General features: G+C 47.7%; 1 protein-coding gene across 8 annotated transcripts in view; it reads right to left on the bottom strand.

Annotated features, from left to right (window-relative positions):
- Positions 1–653: 653 nt before the first annotated feature.
- The window catches only part of PDLIM1 (PDZ and LIM domain 1), a 44,357-nt gene continuing 29,566 nt past the window's right edge, over positions 654–15,444 (bottom strand). For 2 of the 8 annotated variants that reach the window (XM_042018737.1, XM_042018740.1), the window contains exons 4-8: positions 12,059–12,120; positions 9,668–9,964; positions 5,843–5,997; positions 2,845–2,962; positions 654–1,199 (exon numbers count right to left, since the gene is read on the bottom strand). In XM_042018737.1, the coding sequence (XP_041874671.1) occupies positions 1,013–1,199; positions 2,845–2,962; positions 5,843–5,997; positions 9,668–9,964; positions 12,059–12,120 (819 nt within the window). In that variant the 3' untranslated portion in view covers positions 654–1,012. The other 6 variants (XM_042018738.1, XM_042018743.1, XM_042018745.1 and 3 more) reach the window with 6 other exon arrangements.

Raw genomic sequence — 15,444 nt, 5'->3', positions numbered from 1 at the left:
GTGAGAGAAATAACCACTGCAGGCCTCCTCTCTACATGGGTGGAGGTTCTGCTCAGGCACCATCAGCCCCTTGTCCAGGGCACAAGGGGCATGTGCCCCCCTCTCCACATCACCCCAAAGGCACCCTCCAGCAGCTGTGCACAGCAGCAGCACTAGGAGCAGGGTGATGCCTTGGGCAGCCACATGTGCTTCCCCCAGGGGGAGCCAGAACAGGGACCGTGGCCACTCAGACCTTCGCTCTAGGATTCCCTGGTTTCCAGCAAGCATCAAGTGATCATTTTTCTCATAGAGCTCAGTTTGTGACTGTGTGGAACAAAGGCGCATCTGGGGTGATGCAGTAGCAAGAAACACTGATGTGCCCAGTCCCATCATCATGAAGCAGTGCTGGACACACAGGAGGCAGCTCTCAGCTGCCTTGCACGGGGGACAGGCCACCAGTCTGTTCTGAGGCTTGGCTGTGCTCAGCTGCCCCTTGCTGGGTGCCAGCAGGCAGCTGCTCACAGCTCAGCTGGCAGTAGGACCAGTCTGACTCAACTTTTTAAATCCTTCCCACTATTGTCCAGGATAAACAGAGCCATGGACTGGGCACCTCTTCTGCTGCCCAGGGATCCCCAATCCAGTGCACAAGGAAAACAGCAGAAAGCAGACACTTCTGCCTTGTGGATTCACCCCATTTATTGAAGGCAAACAGATGGCAAATAACTGGAACACAGAAAAGTTGTAATCTGACTTTGGCCTCTGATTTTCCTGTGTGATTGACACCACAATGAAGGAAAAAAAATTTGTGTATTAAAAAAAAAAAACAGTGAGAGGATTAAAAGAATGTTGAACAATTAGTGACATCAGTGACATCTCATGTGAACAGATGGAAGATTAATAATGACAAGGAAATTCAAAGCCATGCCTAGCATTCCTTACTGCAAACAAGATTCTGCAGGGGGTAGGGATAATGCTCTCCAAGGAAAATCAGCAGAGAATAACCCATCCACACTGGCTTTGTGAGCAGCATGGTTTACTTTGGGAAGACGGTGACCACCTCGTAGCCCTCCGGGGGAATCACCCGTTCCCGTGCATGCCTCTCGCAGTAGATTTGGTCTTCCACAAAGAAGTGTCCTTTCTGCTTGAGATTGGTGCCACAGTCGCTGCACACGTAGCACTCAGGATGGCGCTGCTTGTCCCGGATCTTCACAAACATCCCTCTGGGGAAGGAACCAGCACCCCTCAGTGCCCACCACTGTCTCCCTCTCCCCAGCCACCTCTCACTCAGCCCAGACCCACACCAGTCCTGAAGGTGAAGTTTTCTTCTGCTCCTGACGAGTCAAAGTACAGGCCCTACCTCTGGTCAGGCAGATGTTAACAGCGCTTTTAGAAGCCCAGCATGTGCTGGCATAGCAACTCTTCTCTAGAAAGAGTTTCCCAGCATTGATCTGCATAAGTTTCACAGGGACAGCCACCTGTGGTGGCAAGAATTACTGTGATGGCATCTTTAGCTGGTGGCTGCAGATGGCACAACAGCATTCAAATGCCCAGGATCAAATGGCAGGCAGTAGCTTGACCATCTGGGGGAGCAAAATCCAGGTACAAACCAAGTGGATGGCAACACAAATGGAGAACTGCAGGGATGAAGGCTGCACAGCCAGGACTGCCCTTTTTGCTAGTGACTGATATGCCAGGTCCATGTGGGAGAAGCACAGAGACCAAATCCTGGTTTTCATCTCGGACACAGCTGCTCGGGAGCTGCAGTGAACAGATCCAGCCAAATGTGGGCCAGCTCTTACTGGAAGACTTCACAGCTTAACCCAACAGATGACTACGAAAACTACAAAAATGACACAGCAATTTGTTAACTACCATCAGCCCCAACACAACAATTTTCCAGTATTATTTTGTTCCAGCAGCTGTCTCTATTTTCTGTAATTCATTAGTTTTGAGTGCTATTCAAGGCCTTGTGCTTTCTCTCCAGACCTACTCAGCTGGTAGAATAATTACAGGGTTTGTCTCTGATTCATATTTTACAGGGTATGGATTGCCTCTACTGTAATCTCTGCTGGTCCAGATGCTCCGGCATGCCAGGACCATGCAATCACAGTGTATTGGGTCTCAGCAACAATCTGATAGCCTGTGGTGGGCAGCATCTGAGAAATCAGAATTCTGCCATGACAATGCAGGTTTGGCTACCAGTACTTGACTGCTGTGTAGTAAACTGTTAAGGGGGCTGCAGGGAAGAATTTGAGGTTGAAAAACTGATCAACTCAAAGACATGGGTTGGGTGCCTCATGTGGTCACACTTAGGGTGCAGCAGCTCTCTATCAAACCCAAACCCCAGGTCTGCTGGAGTTGGATTTTACCCACTTTAATAAAGACAAAAAAACCATCTGCATAGACACAGTGGAGGTGTGAGCTCTTACAGGAGAGTGGGGACCAGAATGCAGCTCTGCAGTCCCCACCGCCTCTGACCACCAAGGCAAGTCTCCATGCCACACCTGGGAGCACTGAGACAGGAAATGCATTAAATACACAGGCCCTGAATGGAAAGGTCATTTTGTTTCCAAATGCTGTAAATGGATTTCAGGTAAGAAGCAAAACACTGCAGCAATAACTGCCTCAAGGTTTGTCTCACAGGGACTTGCTCTGGTTTCCACTGATACAGATCTGTAGATGCAAACTCCTGCCTCACTGCAGGGAATTGCAAAGTTAGTGTTATTAAAGCTGGTGAGAATAAATGTGCCTCGAGTCTCCTGGCTGCACTGGGTGTGGGTAGGTGAAGTTGTTTGGGTGCAGTACCTCAGCCCCTGGCACAGGCATGGGCTGCTCACCTGCAACCCCAGGGACAGGCTTACTTACACAATGCCAGATCCACACTTGTCACACATGGGCAGCTTCTGGGCATTCCCAATCGATGAGGCCACCTTTGTGGTAGGGGCTTTGACGCTCCTAAATCCAGACGGTTTGGTAGGGTCCCCTGGGGGTGGAAGGAGAGTGCTTCAGAGCATGTGAGATGCGTGGCTCGAGGCTGTTCCTCCCAAGCAGATGCTCTGCTGGGGGCATGACATTCTTTAACCCCAGCTCTGAGGTGGGGATTCATGCATAGAAAGTGGGCAGGGATTTAGGGATGTGTGGGGAGGAAGGAGAGGAGGGACACAGCTGAACCTGGCCCTGGAAATGTGAGGGCCTGAGTTGGTGGGCAGTCAGATGAGAGTATCTGCTCATCTTAAAAGCCCATCAGACTTCAGCTGATGTGTCTCACATGCACAGATGCACAAAGCAAAGCAAAAGCCCCAGCCTTGGCAGCACTGGAGTCTGCCTGATGTGTCCTGATCACACACTTAGGGTCAAGCTGATTCCCAGATTTGAGCTCAGAAAGAGGTGGGTGTCCTGGCAGGCTAGAGAGGACTGACAAAGTCCTTTTCCAGTCTGCTGTCTGTTTTACAGTGGAGCTGGTTTTCCCAAGACTCCTGGAAGATCTGGTTAACAAACTCCTTCTTGCAGAGCCCTGGGACACTGGGGATAACCTTGCACTCCCCTGCTGTTGCACAGCATGCTCCAGGTATCTCCCTATTGCAACTTCTCTGGGGCAGGGAATTCCTGCAGGGTCTTCACAGGAGAAGTGCTGACCTGGATGCCTAAACCAGCAGTGGATCCTAGATGTGGGATATGAGGCAAGCCTTTAAATATCTGCAGGGAAAAAGGAGCCTTTTACAAAATGACACCAATGATGGGACTAATCTTACCTATATGACTTTTCCAAGGGGTTCCACAGTTAACAAGGGAAGGAGGCTGCTGAGACTCCCATGATATTTCGTCAGAAACACCTTGGACTGCGAGGGACACTGATGAAACCCTTCTGACCAGTGTCAAACCAAGAGCACACTTACAATGGGCATTCCCAGTGAAGCGGTGGAAACACCCTCCAAAGACACGCCCTGGTGACCAGCAAGGTCAGGAACTCACCACAGCCCAGGGCAGTGTCAGTGATAGAAGAGCTGAAGGAAAAGGGAGGAAATGCCTACCTCAGCTGTGGGGCGGGTGATGCTGCACTGGTTTGCCTTTAGGGCAGCCTTCAGCTCAGAGGTTTGTACTCAGCTCCGTGCAGATGCTGGTCCAGAGGTGCAAGTTCCCTAACCCTCCGAACACAGCAAGAAGCACCTGCCCTCCAAGAGCTGCTGCAAGTGACCCTCACTGGGAAGCAAGCAGCAGCAATCACATTTTCAGACTCTTCCCTATGACTTCTGTTCATTCCCTCTGCTTCAACCAGCACTTTGCTCTTATCAGCAACATTGACAGCACGTTTTAAAATCTCTCTTAATCAAACACCCACAGGAAACATGGCATGTTCCACCCAGTGGAACACTCCACTTTTGAGTACAAGGTCCGGTCTTAAAAGACAAGCCGTGGTGCTTCCAGACACCCACACTCGGCCGCTTCGTCTGGCCCAGGCTCTCAGCCAGTGTGAGTCAGCGAAGCCCAGTCAGTGATGCCCCAAGGGCCTTGTCCCAGCTGGGGATGGCTCACAGCTGCCATTCACAAGCCATTGCCTGGAGCCAGGCTGGGAGAAGCCGCCATCCAATGTGCCATTTATCACACAGAACGATCTGACTCGCAGCAGCGTGTGTTTGATGCTGGCCGGAGCAGACAGGCTGGGCCATGGGGCATTATCAGCCCACTGTGGAATAATGCCAGAGCCTATCCCAGCCGGCCCGTGATAGGACAGGCAAACCTTGTGCCAGAGAATCCCAACAATGCTGCAAATCTTCAAAGAAAGATAAAACAGAGAGGCTTTTGCTTCTTATCTTCTTCACCACTACTAAGCACAGGGGAGGACCTTGGCTTCGTGAGAAGTCCTGGCTACTCCTTCCATGCAGGAGCTGAACCCTGAGGGCAAGCTGCAAACACTCAATATTTAAAAGATGCTTTCAGGTAGGTATTTTAACAGCATATTAAAGACTCCACGATCCTGGTTTCTTTCTTCCTATTGTTTCCTTATTTCCTTCATTTTGCTGTTTCCCTACAGATCCCTCAGACCTACCAGCATTTGGCTGATCTGTTTCTTTTTGTGGTATCTCAGCACCAGGCTTTTTTTGTATTAAACTGAATGCACCACTGCCAAACTAATAACACAAAAGACAGAGTCTCAACTGGCCTAAGGACAAAAAAAGGTCATTCTTGGAATTCTTTTCCCATTCATTTGTTTATTTTATTTTATTTAAGGGGAGAAAAGAGCACTATTTAGCCCCCAGTAAGTTAATTGGCCTTTTTATCTTTAAGTCTATAGCTCTGAACCGCACAAGTTCAGATGTCAGATCAAGAATGCCAAGAAGAGCGAATTTTCAGAGGTTAAAAGCTATGAACTGCTCACTGTAACCCAGCTTCTGTATTTTTACATTCAGCTGCACAAGTGGATACTTTTTCTTGTGTAGGGGGATGGAGTTCAGAAGCACTAGAACTCCCTGAAGAGCAGTATCTTGTGATAACATCCAAAGTCTTGAATCTAAGATGGTCTTTAATCAGTGAATATTATCTTAAAGGGGGTAAAACTTCAGAAACTATAGAAGGTTTTGTGACTTTTAAAATTCCTTTTTGATCACTCAGTGTTGCAAGGGTTTATTTCTGGAGCACTCAATGATTAAGCAATGATATGGGCCCAGAGACACTGAAACTAATCAGTGAGAGAATATTAAGGAATCAAATTAGTGACAGGGTCTGTAGGTTTTTGCAGAAACCACCTACACGTTACCTTGAACAATCAACAGCTAAAAGGAAAATAAAGTTTTAAATGCTACTCAGCCCAAAGAATGGCAGAGCAGAAGAGTGCACTCAGATCGGGTGTGCAGTAAGTACTCACCTTTCTCCTCTGACTCCAAGATCTCCTGCAACACAAGAAACGAAGCAGACTGTCTGGGTGGCTCATTTGACTCTTGATTCTCCTGCAGCATCTTGTAAACCTCAGATTGTTTGTCTATGGCAATGTTGCCTGGAGTCTGGTTATGCTGATCTAAACTGAGGAAGGAAAAGAGAATACACTTGTTAAACAGATGAAACTAAAGCCAATCCCTCCAGCAAACCTTTCAGAATGCATCATATGACTGAAGAATGAACGTGCAAAGCACATGCACGACAAGAGGTCATGAACGTGGAGGTGCTGGATGTGCTCCGGCTGGGATTGGCACGCTGGGCTGTCTGTGCACGCTGCTGCCAGCAGCTGCTCGCCGATTGCCCCCAGCCAGTCGCCCAAGGGTTCTCCCTGCTTCACAACTACCATACACTCCAGCAACTAAAACCTTCTGCCTGGGAAATCACTGCTCTGTTAATAGGAAGATAAAGAATTCATGTGCTGGGATGGCAATCCCACGTGGTAGCTGTGCCATCCACGCATGTTCCCTGCATGCATAAACTACCTTACACTACGGTGAATCCCAAACTAAGTAAAGTTTATTCCATTAAAAAGAAATCTTTGCAAGTACTTTATGAATTGCTTGTAAATGTCACCTTCACAAGGTAACAGCTGTAGGATCTAACTAGAAGATTTCCCTGATTGGCAGTAATTTAGTCTGGTTTCCAAGTGAGTGTTACTATTTCCATTTCATAGGTGGAGGCTCTGAGGCACAGCCCATTTACAGTACTTCACTAAGGTTAATGAGCAGGTCAAGGACAGAGATTTCTGCCTGCTAAGGCTAAGCCCTCAGTGCAGCTGCCCCGAGGTGCTGCTGCCACCCCTCACCTCGACTTAGAGCCCAAGGTGCTTCAGGGGCAGCTTTTTACAGTGCAGGGTCATTGTGCCACTGGAAGGGTCTTTGGGCATAAAAAAAAGAGTCTGGAGGCAGTACCTAGGATATTCTCCACATCCAGTGGGTAGAGGATAGGCTTAAACTCCAGGAGGATATTTAGAATATCCCTTGGGAAAAGCTTTCCAATGTCTATTGACACTGAAATACCAGAGGAGATTATCATGGACAGGTGAGCAACCTCCAAACTAAAGGATTTGAAAATAGTTTGGACAAATATACAGTGGGAATTATTTAAATCAATGGTTTAAATTGCCAAATGCTGGACTAAGGGATGGACTAAAGGACACAGGGAGTTCCTGCCTGCCTTGTGTTCTGTAGCTGCAGTAAAACATATACAATAAAATGAAATAGCGGACAAATCTCCTCTGATGGCTCAATTGTATAATGCAGTCTTATAAATGTAAATGGTCTACTCAGTTTCACCATTCCTGCACTCTGTGATTGCATGAAAAGTACATAAACATCCTGAGGTTCAGACTAAATTGCAGAGGGAAATCTTTTTCTTGAGGAGGCAACTGCATACTTTCCATGCCAATGAGCAATTGAGTCATCCGGGAGTTACTCTACATAATAAACTTTTCAAGCATCAGAAGTAAAATCATCACATGAGTTATAAAATGCTATTTCCATAAAAAGAATTTCATAAAATGCTTCCATCTTTAGCAATTTTCAGTGGAGCAGGAAGCACATTAGACATGCAAGCAGTTGAACCTTTGAAGCCCGAATCTCAGTTACTGAACCCAAAATAAAATAATTATGTGCCTTCTATTAGACAGAAGATGTCCCATGCTCCACATCACATTCATCTCATGTAAACTCAATACTCCACTGCTCTATCCACCCATAAAAACATTATGCAAGAAGCCTTTCATTGCAGATTGCATACTAAGAATGTTTCAATAACATGCATCCAAAAAGCAAAGGCTAAATCATCTTAAAAAACACTAGAGTCAAACAAAGCCATCACATTTCAACCATGCATTGTGGCAGTGTGAAACATACAGATCAGCCCTCCCAGGTATGCACCCTATACGTACACTTGCACATACAAGACTTCCAAAAGACTGTAAAAAGCATTTGTACCAGTGGAGTAAAACACCTCAGGGCAGAAGGCTATGCTGCTTAAATTAAAAAACATCACCAGAAAGCATGTGTATCTTTTGAAAATGCAAGGCCACAGGCACAGAAATTCTATCTGCAAGATGGTGAGTCTCGGTATGCCAGCTGGTTTTTGGCACCTCCTGTTACACAAGTACTTCATCTGCAGCAATCACCAGCAACTGGAGTCCTTTACCATGCACTCGAGAGCCCTCATGTAGAAACTTTGTAGGGAACAACCCCAACTACTTTTATTGGGTCTTATACACACATTACTGGATCTCATTGCTGCTACCATGGGCAACTTGCAACACTGACTAACACTGGATCACTGAGCCTTAAATATTGCCGAGAAGATGGTAATAAAAACCATAAAGACATAGCATTACACAGAATTTTCAGAAAGCAGAGTTTATTTTTTACTAATGATATTTTACTATTTTATGCCAGCCCATTTTGCAAAGTTTACAAGGATCTCAAGGCTACAGGAAGGCCCAGTGCTTGGAGCACTCCCTTTTGCTATGAAACAATTGCTGGTGTCTCAGGCTCCATTGTGAGCACTATCAGCTCTCCAGGCCAGCACAGAGAGCTGGCAGTGTGACCACTTCTGGTATGCATGGCACTGACTACAAGCCAGAGCAGTGACTTACAGAAAGTAACTGCACTGAGTAACAAGGCAGGAGTAAATCCTCAGCCTCCCGCTATGTCTTGGCTGCTGGCACGTGGCAAAGCTTGGCTGTGTGGGTGCAGGGGTGAGGACACCAGATTTTCTGCTTTGAAGCACATGGTTCCCAGAAGGGAACTGTGAGCAGTCCAGGAGCCATGAAATCTGGCTGTGTCCTTTTCTGTCCCATGGAGGCCCTGGGATTGACCAGTGCCTGGACCACAAGTCACACACCTGCAAGCTGCTTGGTCACATAGGAGAAGGTTCACAATTCATTCTTGACTAGACCCCTCCTGCAAGACAGATAAACGTGCTTTCTGTTTCACCCATCCTGACACTGAGGTCCTCCCTGTAAAACCCAGAGGCTGTCACTTAGAGGCACGGGCCAGGGGTTCCCAAGTACCACAAAGACATCAAACAGGACCCAGGCCTTGCGATGCTGAGGCTCATCACACGTCTACAGACCTCAGAGCATGCTGAGCATCCTCCACTCCTTCGTGCAGAGGTAGCCTGTGCTGCAGCAACCTCTGCAGACAAGTGGGCAGGGGTGGGAACAGAGACTGTCCCTCCATGTGCCTGGTGCCTGCCAGGCTGCTCCAAACTCATGAGTGCTGTCAGCCAGAGATGGAGACCATGGGTACCTGCTTCAGCCTGAAATGAAACAAGCTCAGCACACACCCATGGCCAGTGAAACAAAAGAACAAAGACTGGCAGCACCTGTCAGTCACAAACAACAAAAGCCATTTCAAGTGCAGGAAAAACACCAGCTTTCAGGATAAAGTGCTCTCCTACCCTTAGCAAAGCCATCTGCTGCAGGTGGCTCCTCCAGAAAAGCCACCAGCTGCTGTCAGGTCCCGCTGTATGGGTGTGCAGGGGGCAATGGACATACTGACAGGCTAAAAACACGTCTGGGTGTTCCCCACGGTGTTGGGCACAGACACGAGGCAGAGAAAGCTCTTGTGAAGAGTCATGCACTAACATTGGAAGGGTGAAATGTAAATGCTGTTTTCTTGTGACCGGACAATGCCATGAGCCACAGACGAGGACGAGGGACTCGTGGACACCGAAATGCGGATGAGCAGATGTGCTGAGCTGGCTGCAGAGGTTGTGGGCAGGTTACCTGGGGAAATCAGGGCTAACAGAAGAGATCTGCCCCTGCAGGGTGTCCATGATGTTGCTCTGCGAATAGAGCTGCAGGGGAGAATTGAACTGCACGTGCAGCACTTTGAGTCCCGGCACCTCCACTTCCACAGGGCTGTTGGGGCAGACCTGGGCCGCGTGCTTCAGCTGCTCGGGCCCCACTCGGAGCTGGCTGGGGCTGGAGGCGCTGCTGTGCCTGCGCCGCGGCTCGGAGCTCTGCAGAGGGTCATACACGGAGGCGACGGGAGCCTGCATCGCACCCCCCGGCCACGGGCGGCTGCCGGCCCACGCGGCCACATGGGCAGTGTGAGGCGCGGTTGTTTAAGGTTTGTTTGGGGTTTACATTGCCAAATTGAGGGGAAAATGCAGAGGAGGAAGAAAGGAAAGAAGAAAGAAATTAATGAAGGACAAAGCTAAATATTTCAAGCCATCAAGCAGCTGCAGAATACTGTCTGAAGGACACACCACTGAATACACAACTTTACATTAAAGGCTTCTGGCTAACGCTGTGCCTCTGGTCTCACACTCCAGGGGTGTCCACACAAAAACTAAAAATCAAGCACTCTACTGATAAGCAAATGCATGGGCTGTAAAAGCAATGAAGAAATGGCAGCAGGGGTTTCATTATACACTAACTCCCTGTGCACACACTTGTGGTCCCACTGTCCAGACAAGAAATGCCACCTTCACTGCTGCTCTTCTCAAAGCTAGCCTGGGCATCCTACTGAGGAGAAATCTCACCTCCCATCCCAAACCAGATGTGCTCAGCAGTGGCGCTTCTCCCTCCCCACCTGCTTTGTGACATCACATCCAGTGGAGATATTTGCCTTTATTTCTTTATGTACTACAGCCCTGCATTTACACCATACACCCTCTAAGGATGAAGCACAGACTAGGTCTCCAGTCATGTCACCATGTGCAGTGGCAGGATCAGGTGCTGGGTTCAGATAGGCTGTGTATCTGCAGGGTTCAGGATGGGGATGCAGATAAATGTCCAGTAAACCCAGAGCAAGGTCAGCCATGTACCAAATTAACTCAGCAAAACAGATGGGCAGGAATTTAAAGGCAGCTGGAAAGGTGTGTGAAGGGAGAACCTACACATCCTGTGCTTGTGCACTGGGGAGACTACAGTGAGTTTTTAATGGCAAGCTGAGGTCTCTGGCTCCCACTGAAAACCAGCAGTAATTTAATTGCTTTTGATGACTCTGTAAACAAAAGCATATTAGCATCAAAGGCCTCATCCACAGTTTCCCCAGCATTCCTTTGCCACTTGCTGTGTTTCAGCAAGGAGAAGATGAAAGAGATGCCATGTATCCAAGATGGAGCAGGGCTGGCAATGGACCTTCCTGCTAGGAGGAGCAGAGTGAGCCACAGCCCTAGAAGGAACCCACCTCTTTGCTGATCCCAGCAAGAGAAAGGGATCAGCTATAATTTTCCAGCCAAATCTACCTGGCTTCCAGGGAGTGCTCTCACACGGAGGGGACTCCAGACTAGACCAAAGATGGTGTTTGACTGCCAGACCTGCATTAACCTGGTCCCATCAGGTTAATGCAAAGTCAGATTTTCCTTGTCCTTGCTCTGCTTTTGCCCAGACCCTGAAGAAGGCTGCTGAGTCTACCAGAAGCAAATGAGGAACTATCTGTCAGCTCGTCTACCAGCTGCAGCACTGGAACTGCCTAGAAAGGACCATGCTGCAGACATGGCTGCCAATGCAAGGAGCTTGCATTGAGCTTGAGGTTTCACTCACGAGAAAGTTTCCAGGCTTGTGTTAAACCACAATCCCAGGTCTTTGTACCCTGCAACAGCAGAGGCTGAAGTTACTTTTGTCTCCCCATTCACAAGTCAGAAATTTAGCCAAGTATTACCGAAAGCACTGGTCTTCCAGCTTTTATTATAAAAACAGCCAAAGCAGTTTGATACTGCTATACAGAGACTTAGGGCAGTTAAGCAACCTGACCATTACAGCCACAGCCAGAAAGCTTTCAGATAGCTCCTAGTTTATTATCTCCAATGAAAAAAGGGGAACTTTGAAATTCTAGGGTAAAATAATGTCTTTGGTGAGGCTCAGCTGCAAACACAAAAATGAACAGGCCCTTTTAAGGTTGGGACCCTTTCCAATCTCATACATAAAACCCCTCACACAGCAATGAATGTTTCAGCTATGTTTCAAAACTCCTGTGAAAAGCAAAGTTTGATAATAAAATACAGAAACAGCCAAACTGAGGCTGAGCCTGTCTGTGAATCCCAGGCCAGCTGGAAACAGGGACGGGTGTGCCTCCTGCACTAGCTGGTGCCTTTCCTGCCCAGCATTGCAGTGAAGCTGGCACAAAACCCTAACTTCAGGGAGTGCTTGTAACAAGCTATCAGGCACCTGTTCAGACCAGCGGGCTGGTAGGTCATGCTCAACGCACGCGGAAACTGCGTCGGTCTCTGCTAAACAAAGAAACACAACAGCATTAATTTCATATCTGCACCTCATGAAACGTTCCCCACTCCTCCGAACCCTGTCCCTGGGAACACCATTCACGCTCGTGCCTCTTCTACTTCCCTTGTCCTGAAAGAGAACTTTTCTTGGTTTAACAAACAGGTACCCTCGCAGTGAACTCGTGTCTCCTGAAGCCTTTCCCTGGAGGCCCAGGGAGGGAGGGGAGGCGAAGGAGGTACTTACGGCTTGGTAGGCTCCAGGGCCCCAGGTGCTGTTTTTGTCTCCACCGCACTGTTGAAGGTCTGGATGTTCTCTGAGGAGTAGAGGCCTGCCGGGCTGTTGTACTGAGCAGTGATCACCCTGGGGGCAGAAGCTGTGGCAGCAGTGAAGGGCACTGCACTCCGATTGTGTGCACTTCCTATGTGCCTTATTTCCTGCATGCAAAGGAGCAGAGGCAACAATCAGAGGTGCTCAGACATGCAGGTGGATGTGACAGGGCAGCCCCACAGCCACTGCAGTGGTGGCCTTCATGTGTGGTCTCAGCTGAGGAGCAGGTGACCACGACCACCAAAGCAAGTGAGCATCCTCCATGTGTTGTGAGTGCCCATCCTGGATGGCTTCAGGATGACCTTCAGGACATTTCAGAGTTGACACGCTGGGAACATAAGAGCTCAGAAACACTGCCAGAGCTATTAGCTCAAGGTGCCACACACCTGGGAGCTCCTGCAAGCCTATGGTAAGCTACGGGACCAACCTTCTCATCCAAGACTACAGATTCTAAGCATTCCTTGCAATTCCTGAGAGGGTTAATTTCTGTGGAAAAGTGAAGATGAGGGGCAGAAAGAGGAGCACTTCTCAATGACATCTGAAAGTCTGGCTTCCTTTAGATAAGACAACCCAAAAAGAAGGAATTTGTCATTACTACAAGGGCTCTGGAGCATCTCTGCTCCTTCAGTTAAGACTGGGGTTCACAGCTGTCTTTGATGAACAACTTTGGAATTTCTGAAGAAGAAATTTATGGGGAATTATAAGGTAAAACTGGGTTGTGAGCTATAAAACCTGCCTGCAGAGGCACATGGCAGCACAAAGGAGCACATGGAGGCACACAGAGGCTTGTCTCAACCGGACCCTGGGGGGAGGAGGTGTCACAAGGCAGACCCCCCCAGAGAGGAGCCTGCCGGGAGCTGACGGACAAGTGAACAGCGAGTGATCACCCCATAAAAGGACATTTAGGAAATGTGTTACTGATGTGGCAACACAAGATAGGTCATGCCATATAAAGAAATACTGTGCCTTGGAAAGGTGTATAAAACCAACTCACTCCTTTGAATAAATGATTCAGATTCCCTGCCAGTCTGGGTCCAAGATTCAATTGCCAACAAAATTCCCACAACAAAGGTGTGAAGATGACCATTGCTATTACAAAAGATCGTCCACAGGCAGTGACAGCTAACTTTTAGCAACTTCTTCAGTGTCAGAAGTACAAGATATCGCTCAGATGTTCTGGGTTTGCTGCAAACTGGAGGCTTCCAGCAGTAGGAGAGTACACTTAGAAACACAGGCTACAATCTAATAAGAACAGGGGCAATTCCAAGTCAAGTAAGACTCAAGCTAAGACTCTCCTTAACCACAGGCAGTGCTAACAAAAATGAGGACATTTCTAAGCCCCATCACCAGTTCAGTAGGCTGGGAATTAGCAGCCTTGCGGCAGAGATAACATCCAGGGCTTATTTCTCCCCAGAGAAGATGCTTGACCAAAGTAAGGATAAAGTACAATGGAGCCTCACTAGAGCAGGCATAAGAAAGGACTAACAGCCACAGGGCTGGCTGAGATATCGAAGGCTAAGAGATGGCACCAAACCATGATTTTTGAAATGTTTCAGCCAGCTGTAGAGATTGGGCATGGCTTCAATACACAGCTAACAGCCAATGGCACAGGATGAAACGGGGCACTTCTCGGCATGCTGGTCCCATGGGTCCCAGCTCTAATTAACACACCTAGTTCTCACTCCTACTCTATATAGGCACTGACTCCCTACAGCAATGACATGAGCTTTTACTGCCCTGCGAACATCTCACAGCAGTTGTTTGATATAGTTACAGGATAAACACTCATTAGAAAAAAGTATGACTTAAATCCCCCTACAGATCTTTCTTTAAATCACTTTTTTGTCTCCAGACTTCCTTAGGCAGCTGGCCAGCCTTCCCAGACTGACAGGTGGGAGTCATCTCACTTCATGGCATTCAAATGCTATTTATGGCATCAAGCAGAGCATACGACGCCTTGGAGAAGAGTGGCGTGGATCCAAACGCCCTCATGAATTACAAGTCATTTGAAATCATTTGAATCAAGATGTTCAGGTGCAGAGTGACAAGGCTGCTCTCCCATGGCTTTCTGGCCAATATGTATGGATGTTAGCCATGAAGCTTTCCCACATACCAAAGGAAAAAAGACCCTGGAGTAATTAGCTAATCTCCCTTTGTTGCAATCTCATTCAAACCACATAACAGGACTTGTGAAAATAGTCTTTCCCATGGCAAACCCATGGATTTTAGCAAAAAAAAAATTTACTTTAGCCTGTATATCAAACCATGGGGAACAGTTATCTTATATCAGCACTCAAAACACATGCTAGACCACCATGCAGAGGCCATGAGTGGGAGAGGGTTACAGATGTGCACATAAATAGTCAGCTTCATGAAAGACTGAGGCAAAAGGTTTAGGCTAAGGAGGTTATATTCTTAGGTCAAATAGGCTCAAGGTTGAAATCATGTCACAACATGCATTGAGGAAACACTTAAGCATTAACCAAGAATTAGAGAAAGGGAAGTAATTTACAGTTTGGTTTGGCTTTTTTTAACTCTGGCTTCCTAAGAAAGTAAGGTGTCTCAATTACATAGCCAACATGCACATGGGCATGTTGAATCTTTGAATGTGTCAGCCAAGCCCAAATTAGTTTGAACAGTGATGGAGGCCTCAAGGATCCTTAATTTCCTGCAAGTGTTGAGAAAATAGGGCAGCTACATGGAGAAGAGAGACTGACATCACATTAGTGCCTTGACTCCAAGAACTGCCACACACTCCGGCACAGAATCCACATAGGACCTTTTGTCCTACTTTTGGCCACCAGGTAGGTTTTCTGCTGTGCAGTAACACCAAGACCGTAAGTCCAGCTTTCCAAAGTGTTGGGACATCTTCAGGAGCTCTCAGGTGTAGAGAGGTCACTGACTATAAGGGAGTTTATAACAGTTAAATAGAGAAATTGGTGCAGAAGCTGATGTCTGAAGATTAGAAAAATCCCATCTGGAGAACAGCACAGAAGGTGAATAAC

This window comes from Corvus kubaryi, unplaced genomic scaffold (assembly GCF_017639235.1).
Source record: "Corvus kubaryi isolate FWS band 111438036 unplaced genomic scaffold, C.kubaryi_AGA036_p1.0 138, whole genome shotgun sequence".
In the NCBI taxonomy this organism is placed as follows: domain Eukaryota; kingdom Metazoa; phylum Chordata; class Aves; order Passeriformes; family Corvidae; genus Corvus; species Corvus kubaryi.
This window is presented reverse-complemented; position numbering and strand designations above follow the sequence as displayed.